This window comes from Diadema antillarum, unplaced genomic scaffold (genome assembly GCF_040938485.1).
Source record: "Diadema antillarum isolate AM-2024a unplaced genomic scaffold, OU_Dant_1.0 scf00000033, whole genome shotgun sequence".
Taxonomy (NCBI): Eukaryota; Metazoa; Echinodermata; class Echinoidea; order Diadematoida; family Diadematidae; genus Diadema; species Diadema antillarum.
Window position 1 is genome coordinate 1,652,339 of NW_027270922.1, and position 24,858 is coordinate 1,677,196.

The following is a 24,858-nucleotide window of genomic DNA, read 5'->3' on the forward strand; positions in this document are numbered from 1 at the left end:
ACAATATTCTTAAAAGCACCACAATTGAAGCAAGTGATTTGTATGGGTATTCAAGTGAAAACATGATTTTATTGTTATAATCAGGGGTTTTCAGACAACAGCCTCGCCCACGGTGTACTACCTATGTTACACGGACAGTATGTCTTTGTAACATAGGTACACTACGACATATCAACTGATTTCCTTTATTGTGGTGTGAGATGTTAAAACCTAGTGTACACATACAGACTTTATGTATGTTCCCACAAATAACACTATTGTAACAGTTCTTTGGAATTATATCTACTGCACACCTGTGGAACAATACCTATGTTACACAGACTTCAATTCTTTGTAACTCTGATATGAAAGAAGGCAGACTTCATCAGAAGAAGAAGAAGAAAGTGAAGCTTTACACAATTTGACCTAATATACACTAACAACATCATCAACTAGTTGTCAACTAAGAAAACTAATAAAGAGAAATCATACAAGTCTTCTTGTCTTTTCCATGTTCTTTGTTTGAAATTAATTTCTGCTCTTTTGTCCAATGTCCATTTAGCCCTCGATTTTTGTTTTTCTTCTGTCCATTTTCCCTCTGTGCAGTTTTCTTCTTGTCTAGTTTGTTACATTCGCTCTTCTTGGGTGTTGCTTTGTCGGCTTCCTCTCTGTTTGTGGAGTGCTGTGGATGTGTCCTTTTCACTCTTTCATGTAGTTTAACACGTAGCGGTGGTAGAAGAGGAGCCATGGCAGATTCATCAAAAAACTGAACAAAAGGTGTAAAGAGAAATAGAATAAAAAAATTAAAAGAAAATTTTTGTCGGGGTTGACTATATATTCCTGTTGATGTGTCTGTGTGTTTATGAATGAAATTAAATAATTTTAACAATTTTGCTTACATTTCTACCTCTTGGCATACCCATTAGCTAGAGTTCCATGTGTACCTCCCACCAAAATTGAAGAAAAAAAATGGGTTATGCTTAAAATGATGTAAATATTAATAACAATAATATAGCATGTAAAACATAGGAAAATATCATTTTCATACTCTATGCTAAAAACTTGTTTTCAGATGCAAGCTACACTGTAGGAAGGGCAGGTCGCTGCCCCCAGTGTCCTAGCTAAGGTTAGGGCTAGGGTCAGGGTTACGTTTACGGTTATGGTCCTTAATAGACTCCCAAAATAATACTAGGCCCTATTTTATATTCATCCCCCATCGAAATTGTCGCCCTCTTTTTGAATGATAGTGTAGAGCAATAATAGTCCAATTTTGATTGGGGTTCATAATTTTATTGAAGCCTTTCCTACCCACTACCCACCCAAACTGAATAGGACACTGGCATTTTAGCTTTGAGACTTCACAGTGGGTGAACATGGAATGGAAATGGTGAATCCTTGTGAAATGTTAACAACTTCATCAGAGCATCTAACAAGTCAGTGAAATCTTGGAAGCAAAACATTGACATTTTCCAAGTAAATCTGTTAAAGAGAAAGAATTTCACAGCTCCTAGTTCCCTCAATATCACCAGCAAAATAAGGCAAACTCTATTTCTCTAGTTCAGATGCAGTCTGGACATCTACGTTTTCCAACTAGTATATAGTGATTAATACTAACTCTAGCACGTCTACCTTGGTAGATACCTAATGACAAAAGGGTCCAAAAATTCACAATAATCGGGAGGTAAAACAATTTAATATTGCAGTGAAGATACACTGATATACTTTTGTATGGTTTTCTAAGAGAGGAATATATGCTCCTTTTGCAGAGACCGGCATGGACGGAAAATTTGGCAATCAAAATTATGAACATGAACCTGTAACAAATATCTCAGTATGTGGGACTACAGTATCATCGTCCACAGTATTTTTGGCCAGTTCAGAGGTTTAGATGTCGTTTTTTTTCCTCTAATAGAATTACAGAATATGACAAATGTTATTATTTTCGTAAAATAGCGTAAAAGCTTACCAATTGACATCAGAAACATTAAAACTCCTGTACCTACGTTACATGGACAACGGCAGAAAAACAGATCTTGTGCTGTCCAGGTAGGTGTATATTGGCTGTGAGTAGTTTTTCTGCCATTGGGGGAGGACTGCCAGTGACATGAATACGATTGCTGAAGTTAGTAGCTCTTCTTTTTATCGCGAGACGCGTCTTTCCTTACCTACGTTACACAAAGAGGCCGGACATCGCACTGAAGTACAGTGATATGTTCCGTATTTTCTCGTTTATTTGGAGGATTTTGATGCTAATTTTTGGATAAGAATACTCCTGAAATATAAATCTCATTATAGAAATAAAGTTTCTAATCATATTATGATTGGAAGTGTATGTAAAACCATGCTATACCTATGTTACAACAAAAATTGCCATGGACATCGTTTGTAACATAGGTATGAGGTTGCTTGAAGATGCTCTGGTGTTCTTATTTTGTTACAAATGTTTATGTGCCTTATAGTCTTTGTAGAAGTCACCTTGCCTCTCTTAATTATGATAGGCATAATGCTGAAAGGTTGTATATTCCTGTTTTACATTGCCATGAAAATGGCATATATTTATGTCACAACATAAACCACAAAAAACCATGGGACATCATTAGTAAAACAGTCATAGACAAAATACATTTGTACACAGGCTTGTTTTTTTTTTCATCAAATAATTCTTCACACATTTCTCTCCAAGAATAACTGCAAACCACGGACAATTATTTGATAAATTTTTCAGAATATGACTTTTATTCCCTACACAACATGAAAATCTAGAGAAGACCCAACCCCATGGAATGACCCATATACATTTGTATATAGAATGTGAATTTAGTATTTTTTCTGATAAGCTCAGACAGCCAATGTTGTAAGAATTATTGATCATACATGTGCATACACTGTATATATACAATGTACAACACTTGTTGTTACATACATAGTTGTACAAGTGTTTGTAGCAAGCTCAGGAATATACATTCATGCTTTCTAAAAACAATGTCAACCGACTGAGTGACAGCCATCAAGTTCTTGTAAATTTGCTGTAACAAAGGGCAAAACTTGTCAACATTTTCTCAAGTAAACTGCCTCACATTGTGGGGTGATGTAGCTACAATTGTATTAGTGCCTATTTATAAATTACTTTAATGCTGCTCAAAGATGTATGTATAGTAGAAACAGGTGCCAGGCTAACACACTTGTTATATGTGTAATACATACATAGTACAATTAAATTGATGAGAGTCAAGTAGTGTGGAATATTCCCCAACTTCACATTGCATTCAAATTATTGGGATCAAGGCTGCATTGAAACAGAGTGGTGTCCTGGGATCAGGCATGGTATAGGAGCTAAAGTTTGTATACAGTCTTAACGAGTAAATGACTGTTAAAAATGCCACCGTGAAAGTGCAAAAGGAAATCACTATTAAGATGTTAATGAATAGTACAGCGTGAAACCTCGTTCTCTGAAATGAGCTTGAAAGCCTGGAGAGTTGTTTCACATCTGGCGATGCGATATCAGTTCACCGTGTCTGGAATACTCATCGATGCGCAGGATTTCTCCTCATCCCCTGTATTAGTTCTGTTTTTTTGCTGTAGTCGGCCCCGGTCAACAAACGAGCCACTGCCATTTGAAACCGGACCTTAGTTTGATTAAAAAGGGCTTGGAGGTCAGGTTAGACAGAGGGGGATGTGGTATTACTTTTTCTATGATATTTAATAGCCATCTCCTCTCGGAAGCACGCATATTGCATTGAGCGTCCGAGGAGCACGTGTTGGTTGTCGGCTCTTTAACATGCTCTTAACTCTGGAGGAGACGTTTGATTCGGATGACTTAGGAGGGATGGAGCTGGTCACCAAACATCTCGCTGTCACCTCCAACTGTACGTCGTCAACACTGTGGATATTTTTGTGCGTGTGTGTGTGTGTGCGTGCGTGTTTGTGCAAACATCAAACGGATTCAACTCTTTGTGTGATATACGATAGCTGTCTTCCCCGTCAGATACCATGATGCGCATTCGTGCCACGGTCACTGGAGTGCTTGTTCTGTTGAGTGAATTTGTAGCAGCGTGTTGTCCCCTCGTAGAACGCTCTTCACAGCTAAGAGGGGGGTTTTGTTACAGCGAGGGAGAGATAGAACTCCTAGGCAACTTTACCTCTATTTAACTCATATCTTTATCACATTGTTACTTCTCTCTACTTTTCTCTCTCTCTCTCTCACTTTAACTCACAAAATCAGCCCGAGAGTCTGATAGTAGAGGTTCCTCCAGAGTTCAGCAAAGGCGTTCCTTGACCTCAAATGTCTATTTTAGGAAAACGTGTGGTGCCACCGACCGCGCACAGTCAGAGGCTTGGCAGAAACATTACATGATGTCTACTGTGTCTTCAGATGGCAGATGTTTGCTTTAAATAAAAAATTCAATGTTGAACTTCTGGCATGCACATTTACATAATGACCAAACTTCTGCCCTGCACTGTAAATGTTTGTCTTTTGAATAAGTCATGTTTTCAGTTTTTGCCCTTTTCTTTACTGCCCTGTCATCAAGTCAGTATATTAATCGTCACATATGTGACGACTCTGTTTGTCCATGTGCTGACTTCATGATTAATTACCATTTAGCATGTATTTATGACTTCAATTGGTATTTAGGTGGTACTAGTATTTACTTAAAGGGCTTACCTTGATAAGAATCCTGCGCCACTTGAGGGTATTACTTATGAGTTGTGTGCATATTTTACACAGCATATTGTTTTCACTTTGCAGCCATTTGTTGAGTGAAAGGAAATGTAGGATTTTTTTTTCTCAGAAGTCAATGACTCACTCTTGTAACACCCTTTGCTTGTTTTCTAATCTCTCTGCAGACAACTTCCCTTCCGACACGATCCAATCTCGTCCTCTCCCGAGCACCCCGCCTCACGCCCAGACGCCCGACATCGGTGGGTGGAATTCCACGGAGGATGTCTGTGGCGGAGACGAACATGACCCTGACCTCTTCGTGGTGCTCTACGACTTCAATGGCAGCGGGGAAAACCAACTCAACGTCCGGAAAGGTGGGACCAGAAACCTTCCTTTTGAATTCTCTTTTTTTTCGTTCTTTCTTTCTTTCTTTCTTTTCTTTCACTCCTCACAGCAATCATTAATTCAGACGTTTAATGGTTTACATCGAACTTTAGAGAATGTTTCTAAGTCAAAACAACTTTATACAGTGATGTGGGTGTGTATGTTCAGAACAGGTTGGGGGTAATCATTGTAAAGTAAAAACTTGTTGAATGAGAAAAAGTTTAACTGTTATGTAATTTTTTGATTTATGATTCGGGAACTACAACCACCTTCCCCGGTATAGAGGGAAATATTCCAATAATATGTGTTGATTCAGTGAATGCAGCAATAGTAGAACCTACAATCTGTGAAGTTTGAGGAAAATCAGACAATCCGTTCAAAAGTTATGAATTTTTATGAGTGTTTATGAATTAAGGTTTGGTGCAGCTATTGCTGGATAAGAAGGCTTGTGAAGTCATAGTTGCCAAATGATGTAGAGAAAATATGTAGAGAATTCTGTGTATTATACTGTAAAATGAGAAAATATCGCGTGCATTTTAATTTTGCGAATTTTGCGAGAGTCAAGATTAGCAAAATAAAAGAATGCACATGAAAGTTCTATACTCTATGTACTGAACGGCAGTGGCAATTCGCAAAAATTTCATGTCGTGAAAAAGGCCACCTGCTCCAATTTGTGAAAATTTCTTGCTTTTTAATACAGTATTTTCTTTCTATTTCTTGTGAGGTGAAAGAGCACTTGTCTTGCCTCCTTCCAAAGGCAGGGGGAATGATGTTTGAGTTGAGAGAATGCCTGCTTTTCTTTAAAAAAAACAAAAACAAATGTGCGAAGTTCTCTTTATATTTTCTTTATATTATTCCACTAGTGTAACATGACAAATTGTTGCAACCCAAATCTACTGATCTCTTCTAGTTTTGCATCCATGAAATATCCACATTACATATGGGGGACCTACACTGAATATTTGGGGTTAATTCCCATTTAAAATGTCATGAAGCCATTGAACTTCAAGAGCAATTTCATGTTAAAATTTAAAAGTGTTGCACTTGCAGAATAAGATAGGTAAGTCTATGGCAGGCTTGGGGATGATGATGTCATAGCTCATCTGACCATGTGACTATGAAACAGTGAAACTCCTTTCATTTGAATGCTACTGCTATTTGGGCAATTTTGATAGAATTTTGCAGTGTATTTCCTTGATATTGCTTGATGGCCAATTTAAAGTAGAACATTTTGACAAATATTTCTGGCCAGGCACTGTAATTATATGGTCTTCATTACACCAGATTCTACGTTGATATTATATTTTGTTTTCTTTCTACACAAGTAGGTGTGTTTTAATGCTACTATGTACAACTGTTTATAGTATGTCACCATTTACAACAATGCTATAAACACATGACAAGGAATGCCAATATTCCTCACCAATGGAGGGGTAGATTATAATGCACTCTAGGAATTGTAGACATAGGACGTTGAGATGCAGACAAACTTTGATAGCAAACACAATTTTCACTGTTTTTCCCCATTTTTTTTGTGTGTGTGAGACAAAGCCTCACAGCTTGAATATTTCAATAAATCAGACGTATGTGTCCTTCGGGATTTGAATGGCACTATAAACTGCAAATATTTAGTGCATTTTCAATGTAAACATGCCTGAGTCAACAGCTCAAATTGCAACACAAATACTGCAGGGACGGAAAAAAAGTCGAAATTCATTTCACGTTGCGACAAAAAAACCGCCTGTCCCCTCAGGAAAGTGCTTTGTTGATTTCATTTTCCACTGCACACAGAAACCGGCCAATTTCCTCCTCGGTGTTCACACCGCACTTTGTTGTCTGTGTGATTAAAATCGCCAATACATTGCCAACAATTCTCGGCACCATTTGAATAGGAAGGCTGTAGGGATGATTACTAACTGTGCACATGTATGTTCTTTGCATTGGAAAATTTATCACGTTTCTAGTGTATTATGTGAAAGTTGAGAAAGTTTTTAGACTGATTATACATGCACATCGATGTCAAATACTGTATCCATGGCAATTACATTCGTGTTGTCTGTCATTTTAAAAGCATTCTGCTGAAAAATCTTGTCTTCCTTCTAACATCTCTTTATCACATGCCCAACAAGGAGTTCAGAGAAATCAATTCAGAAGGCTTCATCTGGATCGAACAGAAATAATTGTTTATTATGCAATAAATTCAATAGGTACCATAGATGCTGGAATTGTAAGCAAAAGTGAACTATGAAATGATGGAGCAGAACATCAAGATAGTGGTGAAGGAGGACAAAATATTAATTTGTTACTCGTCCTTAAGAACTGAAGCGGGCAACAGATACAAATCTATCTCTACCTTCATTTTTATGGAGAAGAGGATGCTGTTATTTTGTGGTATTAAAGGAATGGTGTATAGTTGAAGAGCAATTGTTCAGGATGTAAAAAGTAAGGCAGGCCACTGACAGTATACCTGTTGACTCAAAGGTCAATTCATTGCAAATAAAAACAATAAATCTTCTCTGAAGTTACCAGTCCTTAAAATGATTCTTTATCCCAGGGTTTAAATACTTATTTGATAGATTCATACTGCATGTGGACCAATAGAAGTGTTGATTATCCGAAGGTAATTTCTTCTGTTCACAAACCATAGATTTTGTGAAAGCATGTGCTCTCTGAAAGCTTGATTTAACAGCGTTCTAATGTTACCGGTATCCAGCTGAGTTTATTCATGAATTGATACTTTGGAAGAGCAGGTACATGTGTATGTGCGGTCATCTGAAGTCCCTCACCTCACCACTGACCATTGGACTACGTGGCCATGAAAGTTTGATCAACTTTTATGCAACACTAGCCTTGCATCGTTGTGTGAATGGAATACAAATGTGCATTTATTATCTGCCTCTGTATAAAACATACCATGCAAACCTTCCCTTGCATTTGAACTGGCCCTGAACAATGTAATGGTGAATTGGTATGATTCGGCAGAGGTACAGTGTATCATGCTGTGAAAAGATACCGTCTTTCACACATTTGATTGAAGGGGGATGAACATGCTGGTGATGATCATGATGAGAGTGATGATGTTGTTGATGATGACAGCAGTTGTCATGGTGATAAGATGATGATGATGATGATGATGATGATGATGATGATGACGATGATGATGATGGTGGTGGTGATGGTGGTGGTGATGATGATGATGTTGATGGCAGTTGCTGTAGTATTGGTGGCAATGATGGTGACAGCAGGTTATGATGATGATGATGAGGAGGAGGAGGAGGAGGAGAGTGGTTATGATGGTGAAACAGTCATCACTCATGATCAGTGATGACTAATGATGCTGATGCTCTACCCCACTCTATCGGCAGGTGACCAGGTGCGCATTCTTGGCTACAATATGGGAGGCGAGTGGTGCGAGGCTAAGAAGCTCAAGAACGGCAAGACGGGCTGGGTGCCGTCCACCTACGTCACGCCCTTCAACAGCCTGGAGAAGCACTCCTGGTACCATGGCCGCATCTCGCGCAACGCCGCCGAGTACCTCCTCAGTAGCGGCATCGACGGCAGCTTCCTGGTCCGCGACAGCGAGAGCAGCTCCGGCCAGCTCTCGATATCCCTCCGCTATGACGGCCGCGTCTACCACTACAGGATAAACAGTGGCGGCGATGGAAAGGTTTGTACCAGATACGATAACCAGCTCACCAACTGGGCTCTTCAAACATGCTCGTGTATGCAGTCTGCATTTCTACTCTACTATTTTGGGAATTTGGGTGAATTCGTTTAATGTGCACAAAATCAGTGAAAATTGTGCAACCAGTTGCCAATCTGAGAAAGAAATACATGCAGGAACTTTTATCTTGCAAACTATTTTGCCAATTTCAGAATCAGTGTACGTATACAGACTTAACAATTGAGAGAATATTTTTGAAATTTGGCAACCCAGACAAACAATTGTAAATGAACAACATAGGGCTGAAATGAAAGAGTAAATTTAGTCTACTTTATGACGCACTTATCATTAAAAAGATAGTACATTTGTAATAGTAAAATGATGATATAAAGCACCAAAGCACAGAATATCTGGCACCTGGGACTGTTCTGGATTAATACCTCGCTCACTTCATCCCCTGTACCTCAGATGAGGAAGCTGTGAACATCAGCAGGACAACTTTCACAACACTTCACAACACAGTCACACTGTCTCCTACCAGCTCCTGCTTATTCAAAATGTTACCTCAGTGGATCTCTCATTGAACTAGAACTGAACTCTCATAAGTGTGGGCCTGTGCATTGGTCCTTAGACTGTCAGTCTCCATTCAGGCTGTACAGTAATACTGCAACTCAAAACTTTGTTTCAACAATACTTTTGAGTGATTGTACTTTCGACCTCTTCAGCCCCATCATTACATACCCACTGTCTGATGTGGTCTGCAGTGTTTATGTTTCTGTTTCTTTCGGTCATCTCATAGAGAATAAAAGGGCCTTCATCTCCTGTATAGTGTAGGTGTATTTTGATATGCACAACCAGATAGTGCTGTCATTTATAACAGGTGTTCTAATAGTGCATATTGTAGCTTGTAGGATAATATTACCTTCATATGTCACACAATCTTCTATCCCATGAGGGAAAAAAAAAAGAAGAAGACAAGTATGAGGATTCCAGTTTCCAGGCAAAAGCCTGAATTAAAGTCCCTGATAGTATCAAAGTTTAGACCCTTCTATGGATAGACCCTTTTATTTTGTGTGCAAAGTACATGTAGCAGTTCGATCCTCATTTTAGATATATTTCAGGCCCTCATCTCTGCACATTTTATAGTGTACGAGGTGTATGAAAACATAGAGAAGCAGATGTATCTGGTCAGTTGTGAAACCTTCCATGACTGTATAAATTTATGAAAACGAAAATTGGGCTTGGGGAAGTATATTATGTCATAAGTCTTGATGTCGGGACAACACATTTCTGCGTATGAGAACATGTGAGATCCTCCTGCCCATGTACACATGTTCAATTTTTTTTTTGTGTGTGTAGCCGTGTTCTAGAAAGGAGCAAAGGTGCTTTGCTCTTGTGATTCGACGTGATTTGTACCAAAATTTCACCATTTCACCACAAATTCAGGAGTGCAATACTCAGTAAGGGATTATTACAGTTCCCGGTACAGTCTGTATGTCAAAAGAAAAGTTGAAAGGTATGACAGAGAAACATCCAGTTTCTTTGATTTTGTTAAGGAGAAGCAGATAGAGTATGACTCACAACAAGACACTAAAGATTTGGAGTGCCAGCAACACACAAAGATTTTTTTTTTTCTTTTTGAAGCGTTACTACAAGTTTTTGTTGATATGCAGTGCCAAATCTAAAACTATCGCATTTGTCTTCAATTGCTCAAGTACTTTATGCGTACAGCTACTCACGATAGTGCCTATGGCTCAGTTCTCTTTGAAACGGAAGTCACACAGTTACACAGCAGTGAGAGGGGCCCCTGTTTGCATTGTGTATTCATTAACAATGCATTCTTAGCCTGTCCCCATGTAGCTTCAGCATTCCCTGATGAGTTCTGACTGAACAATGTTATTGGTCTGTCACTATCTCTGGTATTATCAAGCGTGCAAGGTGGCCCATTGTGTAGCCGGCATGTAAACAAGTTTGTCGCATGTCTTTTGCGGGGATGTAGGGTTATTGAATGGCTTTTCACAGGAAAGTGAAATAGGGTTTTAAAGTCATTAGGCCATTATGCACAGATCCACAGCCTTTATAGTCCTTGGCCACTAGCAATTATCATGCATAAGAGGATTAGCCTGTAGACAAGGAATCCTGTGAAACACTGCCGAGTCTGAGATTAGCTCTAGCTCAGACGTATCCACCGGTCTATTTGTGGTTTCTCCGCATCGAGCTCTGACCTACACCGGAAAATTTTGATCTCCTAGCAGCATGCATTCACCGACGTAAATGTCTATATGTGGTACATATTGATGTGAGATGCTATTGGTGGGCTTCAGGAATCAACTCTCACAGAAAGCATGGAAAGGGAGGGAGGAAAGGATTAGTCATATTCGACCCTTGAAAGCAGTCTGGAAACCATTCATATCAAAATGTGCATTTAGTGTTTAAACATTGATGGGGCTCGATACATAACTGAGGACGGGGTGTCGGCATGCAATGTCATAGTACAGTCAATTTGAGAGCACTCGGTATCAGAGCCGTTAAATGTTTCTGATTTTACCAGGGAAGGTTCCTGAAAACTGTGCTATAAATCTCTGTATGTCCGAAAAAGACAACAGAGAGATCTCCATGATTTGGAATTCATTTTTTGCCCATTAAGATGCAGATAACGCACAATTATTCCCATGATTGGTCCTTTAAATATCCCTGACTTTAATGGACAATGTGGGCAATTTGTACGGGTGAAGGTGATCACTGGAGAGACATGGGGTAGACTGGTGCATGTAAAGACAAGCTCACACGTGGAGGGTGGTGGTCTACCGCCCATTACCCCTAGTGGAACAGGTGTGAATCGGGAGAATGTGTCATACCCTCTAAACCTGTTACATGTTGCAAAGGAGGAGATCCCGTTCTAATCCTGTAGTGAAGCTAGCGAATATCTGCATGCAACGAGTTTAGTAAAGTAAAGCACAAAGACAGTCAGAACAGACTTAATTATGCCTGTCATTCAGATGTTGTGGAATAGAGCTATTTATAGTAAAATTATGAGAAATTTATGGACAAAAAGATTTGGCCCGTGATAGCCCCATATGTTGTTAGAAGCCTAATAATAGGTGGTAGGTTAACAGTGAGTAAGCAGTTTCAGAAAGACTATGCTGCATGGTAAGTCGTTGGTTTGAAAAAAATGAACAATTAGAACCATGTCATGACACTGCCAAAGATTTGAAGTAAAGTTTCCAAGAACACCAAAATAAGTTTTGCAGTGCTTAGATGAAAATCAGTGGAATAACCAAAGTTATAGTTAGAGCTCATATTTTGTGTTAAAATAAAAAGACTGTCTGCAGTTCCGGAAAAGTGTACTTGAAATGTCTTTTAGGGTGAATGAGTTCTTGTCATAAATTAATCATGCATTCTATTTGATTTTGTGATATATCTACATAATTGAACATTGTAACATATTTTTATTTATATATCAGTTGTATTCTATGTAGTGAACCATTCCAAACAGACCTTGGACAATGTGCTTAACAAGATTTACATTACAAGGCCCTTAGGAAAGTCCCTCTACGTTTTCCCCCGTCAGCAGTTCTGGGTGACGGCGGAGAGCCGCTTCAACACGATGGCAGAGCTGGTCCACCACCACTGCCGAGACGCGGACGGCCTGATCACCACCCTGCGCTACCCCGCCGCCAAGATGCACAAGCCCATCATCTACGGCGTCTCGCCCCTGCCGGACGAGTGGGAGATCGAGCGCACGGACATCTCGATGAAGAACAAGCTGGGCGGCGGCCAGTACGGGGAGGTCTACGAGGCCGTGTGGAAGAAGCACAACAAGATCGTAGCCGTCAAGACACTCAGGGTGAGGAGGAAAAAAAAAAGACAGGAGCCAGGACAGGAGACTGTGCTCATAAGTTTTAAAAGAAAATATGAACAAGATGTAGTCTTTATCTGGTTGTCATTCTGGACTATGCACTTTTTGTCCTTGTGGCCAACTGACCGGTCCTATTAAAAAGCAATTGTCCATCCAGAGACTAGGGGTAGAGCTTGGTTAAGTTTCTGTGTTGCCATCACTGGATGAGAAGACAACTGCAGTTTGTGTTGCCACATGCTTAGAATGATATAAAGAAAATACAAAGAAAATAAAAAGAAAATTCAACATATTTTCACTTTTCTGGCATTAAAAAGTATACTTGACTTGCCTCTTTCTGAAGGCTTGGGAAATAATATTACACTTGACATATGTCAGTAACAATTCCAGGGAATATCTACTTTTCATTGAAAAATGAAATTTTGTGGAATTTGCATATTTGAAGTTGCAAATAGAATGAAAAGTTTCAAATTCAGCTTCACAGTTAAAAATGGACACAGACAGAAAATGGGTGTATAAAGATATATTCAACTTATAGTCATTATATTAAGCTCTAAAGTAGCCCACTTCTTTTTGATGGGCTGTCCTCCCAGCTTATATGCCTGCGCTGCTTCTTCTTTTATTGCCCATTTTCTCTCAGCTAGCCGACAAGTGAATTGAATAAGAGTGAAAGTAAGGGAATACAAACTATGAATAGCGTGCGTATCATAGTGCAGAGACCATTGAGAGATACAATTGTAATGACAGTATCTGGTTGTAGCTAAATATGTTTATTGTGCTCCTGTTTCTTGTGTCCATGAATCCACTTAGTTTCGTATAGATCACAGTGCAAACAGTATTCAATGACCTGTCCATCAGTATCAGTGAGGATAATATTTTGCGCATTACTATGATTATTTTTGTATGTGTGCTTTGTTTGGCAGGAAGAGAACATGAGAGTAGATGAATTTCTGCGGGAAGCATCCGTCATGAAGAACATCAAGCATCCAAACTTGGTCCAGTTACTCGGTAAGTTCATTCCATAGGCAGAATGAAAGACACAAACGCACACAGTCACAGTCACACACTTACACACACAAGCAATATTATACAAAAGCCTTGGAACAGTGTCAAAATTGACTTCTTATCTTTATTCGTCTTTTAAAAGAATGAAATAACAAAGTAAGATCACACACACAGATTCTGGTAGATATTTTATAGGATGTACTGTACCATAGAGTGATTGCTCATTGATATTAGTATTCAGAGATGGGGTTTTCTTGAAGACAACTGGCCCTATGTTTGATTGGAGCATTAAGATTTCTGGTCGTCTATCAGTCTGTCACACCCAGACCTTGTCATTTGGATTCAAGAGAAACCATTCATCCCTGCGTACTGCACACAGCAGTCAAATAGCTTGTAGTTTTTATTTGCATTGTGTGCCCCGCAGAAGGGCACACAACGCGATCTGATTATTCCACTTGTGAAATTTGAGCAGCATCAATGTAAAATGTAAACTTTGAAAAATTATTTTCCAGCCAGGAGAATAATGCGCATGTTGTAAATCGGAAACACTATTCAGTGTATGAACTTACGAATTGAAAGAGGTGCGATCTTATCTGTCACTAGAGAGTTTCTATTTTTGCAGTAAATTACACTGAAGCATGACAGTTTAAATTACAGACTGAAGAACCTCACACAATGCTTTGTGATTGTAGCCGTTCACCCCTTTCCGATCCGTGCCACCAGTACGCGATGATTCATCAATGCTCTGGCAATCCATGGTACGCCCATCCAAGTGGATGCGGCCAATTGAGGAGGGGGAAACAATCAGTTCGCAAAAAAGTCAGCAATTTTTCGCGCCCCTGTTCGGTGTGACTTTCAGAGACTGACGTATGAGAGCGCGTCTGTCGTGGTCACGATGACCTCGCTCTGCTCTGTCACTCCAACCGTTGTTCTTTGACGCAAATCGCAGCAAGTGCTTGATAGCATGAATCAATGAAACTCATTCTGTTCCCTAATAGTGCCTTTAACTGTTCAGGGTAACTCTTCAACTTCTCAGTGTAACTCTGTTACTTCTAATTTTAACTCTAACTTTTCAGAGTAACTCTTTAAGTTCTCAGTGTTTAACTCTATAACCTCTTAGAGTTTATGCTCCTTAACTTTTCAGAGTAATTCTTTAACTTCTTTAAGTAAACTCTTTAACTTCTTTAAGTAACTCTGTAACTTCTCTCAGAGTAACTCTTTAACTTCAAGTCACTTTCAATTCAAGTCAAATTTTGTTTCAATTATCACTATTCATTCAAATGAAACAATTAAAACGAATTAATGGAATACAAAATAAAGAAAATAATGCATTTGAAAACTTCTCAGAGCAGCTCTTTAACTTCTTGATGCAATTTGTAGTAACTGGGAAATTGCATTGTCCTTTTCATAAATGAGAAAGACACAAGAAAATGTTAATGTGTCTCATAGAGGTTACTGTCTAATTATTCAAGGAGACTTATTTTACAACTGTACATCTAGATTTTTTGAAGTCATCTCTCTCAGCAGCCCAAGGACATTAGCAGTGCACTGAGAACTGTCACTGTGGTTTGTGTAGAGGTGCATTTTGCCACCAAATAATGCAAAAGTCTTCCATCTTTATTCACAGTACATGGCTACACATTGAACTTCAGTGTATTTACAAACTATCTTCAAGCATATCTCATGTAGTGGTCTTGTCTAACAGTCCCTATCTATTCATTGAAAAAAAAAAACAGCAACCAGTGATTTACACCCCAAATTCCTAGATATCATATGTCATGCAGTCTTGTGACAGAGGTTGTTTTGATCTCTACACAGTAACCCGGATCTGAAAGTCCATGTCAAAACATGCCAGATTTGAGTGAATATCAGAAGGGGGATTTGTGTGTGTGTCCATCGTATGAGCAGAATGTTGTCTTTACCACATATCCCTAACAATCATGCAGGAAGGAAATGTGGTCAGTTCATATTTCCTTTTCTGGTTGTGTACTCTGACCGTCCACTGTGGAGATTTCCAAGTAAGGCGACACGCTGGGATCATTTTGAATTGTTCATGGTTGTTCTGCTCCAAAAAGAAAGGAGTTGACAGGAGGTAGAGATTGGGTACGGAAAACAAGACTAGTCTTGCTGGCTTAGCTTGCACATGTGACGTGACTAGAAAATCCTCTGTGTTCAAGTGGTATGTCTTCGCTTCACATGAGTCATCATTCATTGTAAATGTGCGACAGTTCAGCGCAGAAGAGGTGTATGTTCCTCTTCAGAATGCATACAATGTTTGCGATGATAACAGGTGGCACGTTCAGTGGGGCCTTAAGAAGGAGCAGAAAGCTGCACATAACAAGTGGGAGGTCACACAGACTTTAATATATAGGACAGAGTTTGATGGGGATGTGGAGGGGGCGAGGAGGGGGAGGGGTAGGGGAAGAAGATGGGAGGGGGAGGGGACATGCCATTCCATACCGGAATCTTTTAATGATTCTATAAGACTGAGAAGGTTATAGATAGCATCCTGTCTGGGATGTGTTATAAACATTAAAAGCAACCCTCTCCACTTGATATGACATAATGCTACCATGTCAGATCTATGCAATGCTGAATTATTTTCATTATGTATCTCAGAGATTGTCAGATGAGTGATGAGGATTTGAGTAATAGAAATAATTGCAAAAGTTTTACCAGTAGGCCCTACTATTTGTAATTACAATGATATTAGGTAAAAGAAGTAGTAGTAGTAGTAGTAGGGATAAGAGTAGTATGTAGGAGTGATAGTGGTAGCAGTAGTAGTTGTAGTGGTAGTAGTAGTAGTAGTAACTTACTACTAGTTGTACTACTACTACTGCTACTGCTACTATTACTTCGTAGGAATTCTGCTGTAATTATCACTTATCTGCTGTAATTATAACAATACAAAACTGGTCTCCTAGGGTGATGTTCTATATTCTTATAATCATGTCAGTAAATTTTTAGTAGTCATTTCCTTCTGCGAGAGTGTAGGCCCTATATATCTCCTTTTCCCCCTATTTTTGTTGGTGTGTTTGTTTTGCTTTGCTTTGCTTTCTCCGGCAGTAGGAACAGTCCATGATGTGATGACCTCTTGAGTAGGCTCTAGGTTGGGTTAGGCACAACTACATGTAGCTTTCAAAATCTGTAACAGTTGTCAATTTTCCCTCAAGACTCATCATGCTGGTATTATCACAAAACACAACTGTTCAAAGCCACATTATTTGGCAGGAGCCCTCTGTAGGCAAAGCAAACGAGAGTCAAAAGTATAGTGAAAGGTGTAGAGTCTTTGGTAAGACATAGTGATGGGGGTATGGCTGGTTGATGTTATGTGGAGGTGTAAGGCATGGAGTGTCACTGGAAACTGTAAGATATAAATTGCTGTACATGTCATCAAGCCATTCTTATATTTCTCTTCTCATCTCATTGTATGCCATCCACCAGGGGTATGCACGAGAGAGCCGCCCTTCTACATTGTGACGGAGTTCATGCCCTACGGCAACCTTCTGGAATACCTGCGGGAGAATGACGAGACATCACTGCCGGCTGTCACACTCTTGTACATGGCAACTCAGGTTGCCTTTGGCATGACGTATTTAGAGAAGAACAATTTCATTCATCGGTGAGTTCCAGCAAGTGTGACCCGCCTCCAAGAAAAGCCTGATGAAGTCTCTCTTATTATCTTTACTTTTTGAGCATTGATTATGTTTGCAGGTTTGCCCCACTTCACGTCAAAAAAAAAAAAACAGAAGCTACCACAAAAGTGATAAGAAAGGTGGACACTAGGTCCCTTTTTTGAGGAAGCTGTCTTTTAAAGTTTAGATACAGTCAGATGTGTTAGAGGTTACTCACTCAAGCAACATAGGTCAGTTTATTTCACCATACAAATATGGTTTGCTAGAAATGAAGAGTTACTTTTTTTTTGTCAAAACAGTAGCAGGGCTTTGACATTCAAACAGAAGGTATTCAAGATATTAGACTTTTTTATTTTGTTTGTGCATATCAATTTCTGTTTCTTTTATTTTCTCAGCGTAAGTAAGGCTTGGATATTTGGTTGGTTTGGTTTGGTTTATTTCTGCATTTTCGTTCTCCAAATACAATAACAAAAGAAAACAAAGTGATACAGAGTATGCAAAAAAGCTTGACATGGATGAGGCCCGATCTATATATGTAATACGAATATACATATGTAATACAACACAATGATAAATCTACTCATAAAACTCTTAATCTTAATATACGTAACACATTTTGCTGAAGAAAGAAAAAAAACAACAACAACGGAAAAGAAAAACAGTGACTTGGCGCTTTAAAGAAAAAAAAAAAGCACGCAGCACCATTGACTAACTGTTAAAATAGACAATAGAAGTGTAGGTTCAAACAGGAGGTCTTCAAGAAATCAGACTTTTTTGTTTTTGTTTGTACAAAGTACATATCATTTTCTCTTTTTTTTTCAATTTTCTCAGCCTATCATTTATGACATTATCAGGGTAATAAATTCCATACCATTATAAAGAGTGACATGATTTTCTAAGGCGCATTTGCATGATCTCTTTAATATACAATGTTGAACAATGCATTGCTGTGGTAATTTCATATTTTTCAATAAAGAGTACACAAAAATACTTTTGAATGAGCAAACTCCCTCAGTTTTAGTTGGGGGATATTAATCACATTCAGTGATAGCTCAAGCATTCATTAGATGTTTGAATATCATCACCTTTTTTTCTTTCTTTCTCTGATTTCTGTATTCTCTTTTCCTTGTTTCATAATCCCTTTATCAGAGATCTAGCAGCCAGGAATTGCCTGCTAGGGGATCACCATCTGGTGAAGGTAGCAGACTTTGGTCTGGCCAGGATGGTCCAGGGGGAGATCTACACGGCCCAGGCCGGGGCCAAGTTCCCCATCAAGTGGACCGCCCCAGAGAGTCTGGCCTACTACAAGTTCTCCAACAAATCCGACGTGTGGGGTGAGCTGAGTCACTCATATGTTTGTTCGTGGCTGGTGGTGCTGGAAATCGGCATCATCCACCATTTGATGAGGTCGCGTCATGTCCTCACATAACCTTTTCCTGTACTTGCTGGTGGTGACCCTGGAATGAATTGAATATGACCAAAGATCAGGAAGCAGAGCTCTTCTGGTTAACAGGATTAGTAGATATGATCACAAAGCTGCTGGCAGTTGTGGGTTTGGGTACACAAGAAGGATGTTTGACACTTTTGTTTCTTGTTATCGTTGTGGTATGCAGTATGTTCCTAAAAGTAGCACAGCATAAGATTCAGTGCAAAAGAAAGTCAAAATCTTGTTTTAATAGTGATCAGGATTTGACGTTCTTAAAGCAGATTTAAGATGACTTAACAAGGTGATGGAACCGACATGTTTAGGCTTCCCTCCTTTAATACAGTTGTAGTACAGATAGTAAACTTTATGTGAAACAGTCATAACTTCAAGTTGGACGGACTCTGTTGATGGCTATAGCACACATTGAATGATGAAGTTACATTTTGTTCTTCTGTCCCGTGACAGCATTTGGCATCCTGCTATGGGAGATAGCCACCTATGGCTGCTCCCCCTACCCTGGGGTGGAGCTGCAGCATGTCTACGGAAAGCTGGAGCAGGGCTACCGTATGGAGAGACCAGAGGGATGCCCCGTCGACGTCTATAAACTCATGCTGAAATGCTGGGAGCGGAAACCGGGAGAGAGGCCCTCCTTCTCGGTGAGACCACGTTGCCACGGCAGCGAGATGCGGGGTTTCATATGGGGTGGGCGTGGGCCCTTGTGGTAAAGGAGGTTGACCCATTTAACCCTTATTGTGTTTTTTTTTGCCGATTGGCACAGGTGTCTTGAAACTAGTTGTCAATGAATAGGGATTACCTAATCCCCTTAATCCATATTGTATTATCATGGACAGTGTGGAGGCGCATTTCTACATCTGAGTAGGCTTGCTACTTTACAACCAACCATGCATGGTCACATTTTGTCCAGGATCTGCACATGGAACTCAGTTCGATGTTATCTTTTCAGGGGCTAGTAACTGCATAGATTTGATGTTATGTGATTGTGTAGATTTGTGTTCTGAATATCCAAAACATTAAGGCATTTTGTGCTTGTATCATTTCTTACTGTATACACCGAATATTTTGTGAGGTTTTTATTTTTGTGAATTTCGCAAGTCAGTACTATTCAAGAATTTTATAACACGCGTTAATATTGTACTCCACAACCCTGAATTGGCAAATCATGTCTGCCAGATAAGTTTCATTGGTAGAATGATCTTTTTCGATCTTGCGCAGGCAAATTCAAAATTGTGGAAGATGAATTTTGAGCCCTTCTTATAACTATGCTTTACCTTTAATATTTGTGTGCCACCCTCCACAGGAAATCCATGATGAGATGAACAATATGTTCCAGAACAGCAGCATCAGTGAGGAGGTAGAGAAGTCACTCCATCGGAGGAGCAAGGACCCGCCCACGCTTCCCGCCAAGAAGAGGAGTGTCCGGAGAGGCCAGAACAACGATGCTGGCGACGTCTCGAGGGGGAAGGACGGGCTGAGTGTTAGTGACGCCGGTGAGTTCGCTGCAGCCAGCTTTTTCTTTCAATAACAGGGATTTGCTGGATTTCATAGATCGCTTTAACCTGTTTTGATTGTTTTGTCCTCTACATAGAACTGTTACCAAGTGTAGATGAGAAGTAGTGAATAAATGAGAGGAAGTGTGAGGTGCATTTGATGTCTAGAGAAAACTTAATTTCTCATCATGTTACCCAAGTTTTCTTTGTCAGACAGAAAGATTGAAAGACTTCAACACTTGGAAGCAGGCATTGCCTCCATCTTTACTCTTCCAGTCACACCAGCTATTAAATAAAAAGAAAGAGTTTTGCTTCAAAAGAACTTTGATGAACGACCTTCCATGTTGGACTGAGGTCATGATATCCTCATACAGTCATGTTGTAAATTGAAAGTGAGGAATGATTCTAATTCTATGTTAATTTTTGTGTCATCCAGAATATATGCAAAATGCCCCTTCTTCTCCCCTTTTCTCCCCCTTCTTTCCCCCCCCCCCCCCCCCCCGGAAAAACTATTTGCAAGATATCAAAAATATTATTAAGTGTCTGTACTACATCGTACATTTCTGTGTTTCTTTTATTTGTGAGGGGTCATTTATGTGCATCCCCTCCTATCTTATAGTTGCTTGTCGATAGCTTTCTGTTTCTCAGATTAACAGGTGTGGTGAAGATCATGCATCTTGCCCTATTTTGACCCGATATCTTTAATTTCCATGGCTAAAGCATCTGATAAGGTGATGCAAAGTTACACTTTCTCGTAATGGAAATCAAGTTTGTTCACATAATAGTCTTGCTACAGTCTAGCAAAATAATGTCTTTTGGACAATGTGGAATGTGAATATATTTGTGTAACAAGATTCATTCTTGTGTCCATCCTCTTTGCTTTGTTTCTTTCATGTCTACGACAAATCAGCACAAGCAATATCCCCACCGGCGTCACCAGACGTGTCCAAGAAGAAAACGGGGTTCATGAAGAACCTGCGGAAGAAGGAGGGCCGCAAGAAGGACCAGGTGCAGGAGAGGCGGAACAGTTCGTCAGCGGAAGACGACCTGAAGCTGCACGGCAGAGACCACCATCCAGACCCTAAGGGCTCTCCTGTCCACAGGAAGGAGAACGGAGTCTCCAAGATGTTGGGCGACATCAATCAAGAACTCAATTTCATACTGCCCGGAACCTCGCCTCCCGGTACGAGCGGTTCAGACAGCGGTCACGACGGCGGGAGTTCGGGCTTGCCATTCCGCATGGCGCTGAGACCCCCCGGTGGCGGGGGTATCGCTGGTGGAGATGGCAAGAGGTCCAAACCTTCCAAGATTGCCCGAGAGCAGAAACTTGAGCGGAAGCCTAGCCTAGAGAACATTGTGGACATGAACGAGCCATTCCCCATCCCACGGTCGCGCTCCAGTCCCACGTTAGACCGCAAAAACAAGCATCCAGAGCCGGCAGTGAGGAACGGAGAGGTCAGTGAGAAGCCTGCCCTCAAGCCTCCTGCTAAGCCAGGCAAGCCGCCACACTTAGAGGAAAGTAATGCACAGGCCAGTATCAAGGAGCCATTGGCTAAAACCAAATCTTTACCATTTTACAAGAACAATCCTGAACAGGATGACGCGCCGGAATCGCCGGAATTGGAGAGCCCAAGGGAACTGCCAACGTCGCCGACAGGTCGCAGTCGGGACAAGAGGAAAGACATTGTTAGACCCTCGATCCCTCCCCCTGCCCCGCCCCCAAGCAGGTTAGCCTCCCCAACAGTAGAGTCTCCCACGACCCCTAGCCCCAAGGGGTCACCCTCCCGATCTGTCATGAACAGCACCAAGCCGCAGATCAAGGGTGCCAAGCCCGTCATCAAGGGCCCAAAGCCTGTGATCAGCAGCCCCAAGCCCGAGATCACCATCTCGAAGCCCTCCTTCCCGTCCACCAACCCGAATGTCAAGCTGCGAACGGACAAGCGGGGGTCGGCGCGAAGGCAGGCCAGTCCGGCGGTGGTCACCAAGCCAACGGTGTCGGACGGCAAGGGACAAATCCTACAGAGAGCAGAGGCACTGTATGAACAAACGAACTTGATCCTAAAGTCGGGGGAGTATAACAAATACAGCAATGAGCTCTGCTCGGATGTGGACGACTTTGTGCGCCAGTGCACGGATAACATGGACTCGATATCTGCGAGAGCTCGCTTCCCATTCCGCGAACATTTGAACACCCTCGAATCGAACATTAAGCTGCTCAAAATGCGTTGGTCTTCCGCACCCAGCGATCAGCTGGAGAGAATAGTGAAAAATGTGCATGCCAGTGTGTCGGATATCCGTGGAATAGTGCAACGGTAGCTTAACTCATCATGCAAAAAAAAAAAGATTTAAGTGTGACATAGTTGTACGCGCCTATTCAATATTTCCACCTGTGTCAAGTTGCACATGCTCGGATGGGAAGCCAAAAAAGTCAATAGCTGGGTCTGTAGTACACTGAATGTTACTGGTATGAATGAAAAATAAAGCATGTTTTTTCGAGTTTCTCTCAAGTATGTCGAAATGGCACGCACACTCACACGAAGTATTTGGAATGTACTGTGACATGCACTGCCTTTGTAGTCGGCTCCACCACTATGCTCAAAGTCTACTCATCTCAGCCCAGAGTAGAGTACCAGGGTCCGATAAAATCTTGGTGTTAGTCACCCTTTATATCTACATCACGTCACTCAGACCATGTAGATTGCTTTTGATGGCAAAATTGCAACTCGTAGCATGAGAAGCGAGTTTGAAGACATACATATTGTATTCTTATCCACATAAAGGTTACATGTTTTAAGCATAACTCCCATAACGATGGTTCGTGGATCTGCTGTTTGTATATTGGCCCTTCACATTTCTGGTTCGACTACTGATGTTTGTGGACTGGGAGTGAAATCATGTTTGAAAAGCAAACTTGCAAAGTGTATGTGTGTAAAGATTAAACATTAACTTACCTTCGTAAATGCTCTCTTTCCTTTCAAAACTTTATAATGTTCTCTATGCAATCAACTTTTAAGATCTAAATGCTTTTGGCGAAATATCAATGCTGTATTTTAATATATTTGATGAAAGAGAGAGTGGGCGAGAGAGAGAGAAGAGAGAGAGAAAGAGAGATTTTTAAGAAATACTTTTTGCCTTTTGATTATGTGCATAGAGCGCAAACATTGTTTTTCCATCTCATAGAGCAGAATTATGACGTTGCAAAGCCAACTTCTGAAGGCAGAATTATGTGTCATTTCCAGCATTCAGATATTACCTCCCCCAACAACAATGCATCTGGATGTACGGTAATTTTAATAGGGAGCCTCAGATCCATTGTATGAAAGTTAACGTTTCCCTAAAATGGCGTATGTCTTTGTGTTTTAGTAGTTTTCTCATAAACGTTATCTTATGTCTTTGTTACGGGTACGGGTGTTTATGTTCAATCAGGACTTTTTAAGCAGAGAAGTAATGAGAGAGAGAGACAAGGAGAGAAAGAGAAAGGTTGGAGAAAAAAAAATTCCTTGAAGTTTCCTTTTTGCAATACTTCTCCTTTGCCCCTTTACTCACTAGTCTATGCTTGTTTTTTTTTTTTTGCTCTTTTTAGATAAACTTGAGTGACCTTTACCCTCATCCTACGTAGTACTGGCATGTATATGAGCCTTTTTCATGTCATATTAGTCAGAACTTCATTTCCATGGCAGTTACAACTCATTTCGATTTATTTTTCAGAAATTTCCAAGTATTACGCTGCAGTTTAGATACATGCAGGTCAGATTTCCATTACCTAAATTCAATCAAATATGAGAATGTGTCCTTTTATCAGCTGATGAACTTTGAACTTTGCCCTGGTGTGGATTCTATTGGTTTTTGGGTTGTTTTTTTTTTTTTGGTGGGCTTAGAGCAGAATGAGACACATGTGATGGTCACAATTAGAAGAAGATGAGGCGAAAGCTTTTGCGTCAGACAAGCTACGAAGAATGCTCAATGGGGGGCGAATTGTCTTATCCTTTTTGTGCTTTTTAGTACCATATTGCACAGAAATCCCCGTAGTGTTGTACACACTGTCAAAAGTCCCTTGCATCGAAAGAATTAAGTGAATGGATGTCTCTATATCCTGTCTTTCTCCCTTCCTAGTATATCACTTGAAGGGATGGTGAAGGTAATGGACCAAGAAGGCTTTCCAAAGTTCACTTTTTTTTTTCTTTTATCTTTTTTTGGTTGTATGCGTGTGTGCAGTCCACATACAGCAGCTTATGATCAAAGAGTATCACATTCAAGTACAGTTGTATGCAGTTTCTTCCTTGAATGGCGGCACTACAATGCCCGAGGTCGCTGACATGAACGTTTACGTGGCATGTGTGAGCATTTGAGTCTGCCCCATCACCACAAATGCCTGATCATTCAGACTTGCTTACTATCAGTGTTGGTTTGTATTGAGTTTAACATCCTGGGGGGGTTTTATTTTTGTTTTGGGTTTTTTTGTTTTGTTTTGTTTTTGTTTTTGTTTTGTTTTGTTTGTTTTTTTTGGGGGGGGAGGGGTTGTCCCATTCATTGCACAGAGCATAGCATGGTGAGATTTAAAGCATTTGAATAGGCCCCAAAGTTCAAAGCCTCTTTTTCTCAGTACACACCTTTCCAGAATGTGTGCTTTCTTTCCAGTATTTTGCAAAGTCTATGTGTGTGGAGTTATATATCACTTTAAAGCGTAGAGTCTGCTCTTGTAGAGAATATGCCCCTAACTAAAAATCCAAGTCTGGCGACA

The 24,858-nt window shown here is 40.3% G+C and overlaps 1 protein-coding gene across 1 annotated transcript in view; it reads left to right on the top strand.

Annotated features, from left to right (window-relative positions):
- Positions 1–24,364, top strand: part of LOC139743302 (uncharacterized) — a 124,104-nt gene extending 99,740 nt beyond the window's left edge. The window contains exons 2-10 of the mRNA XM_071653799.1: positions 4,825–5,013; positions 8,389–8,690; positions 12,259–12,534; positions 13,467–13,551; positions 16,993–17,170; positions 18,333–18,517; positions 19,075–19,265; positions 19,928–20,117; positions 21,028–24,364. Coding sequence (XP_071509900.1) covers positions 4,825–5,013; positions 8,389–8,690; positions 12,259–12,534; positions 13,467–13,551; positions 16,993–17,170; positions 18,333–18,517; positions 19,075–19,265; positions 19,928–20,117; positions 21,028–22,433 — 3,002 coding nt within the window. The 3' untranslated portion in view covers positions 22,434–24,364. The remainder of the gene's footprint in view (positions 1–4,824; positions 5,014–8,388; positions 8,691–12,258; positions 12,535–13,466; positions 13,552–16,992; positions 17,171–18,332; positions 18,518–19,074; positions 19,266–19,927; positions 20,118–21,027) is intronic.
- Positions 24,365–24,858: the final 494 nt, after the last annotated feature.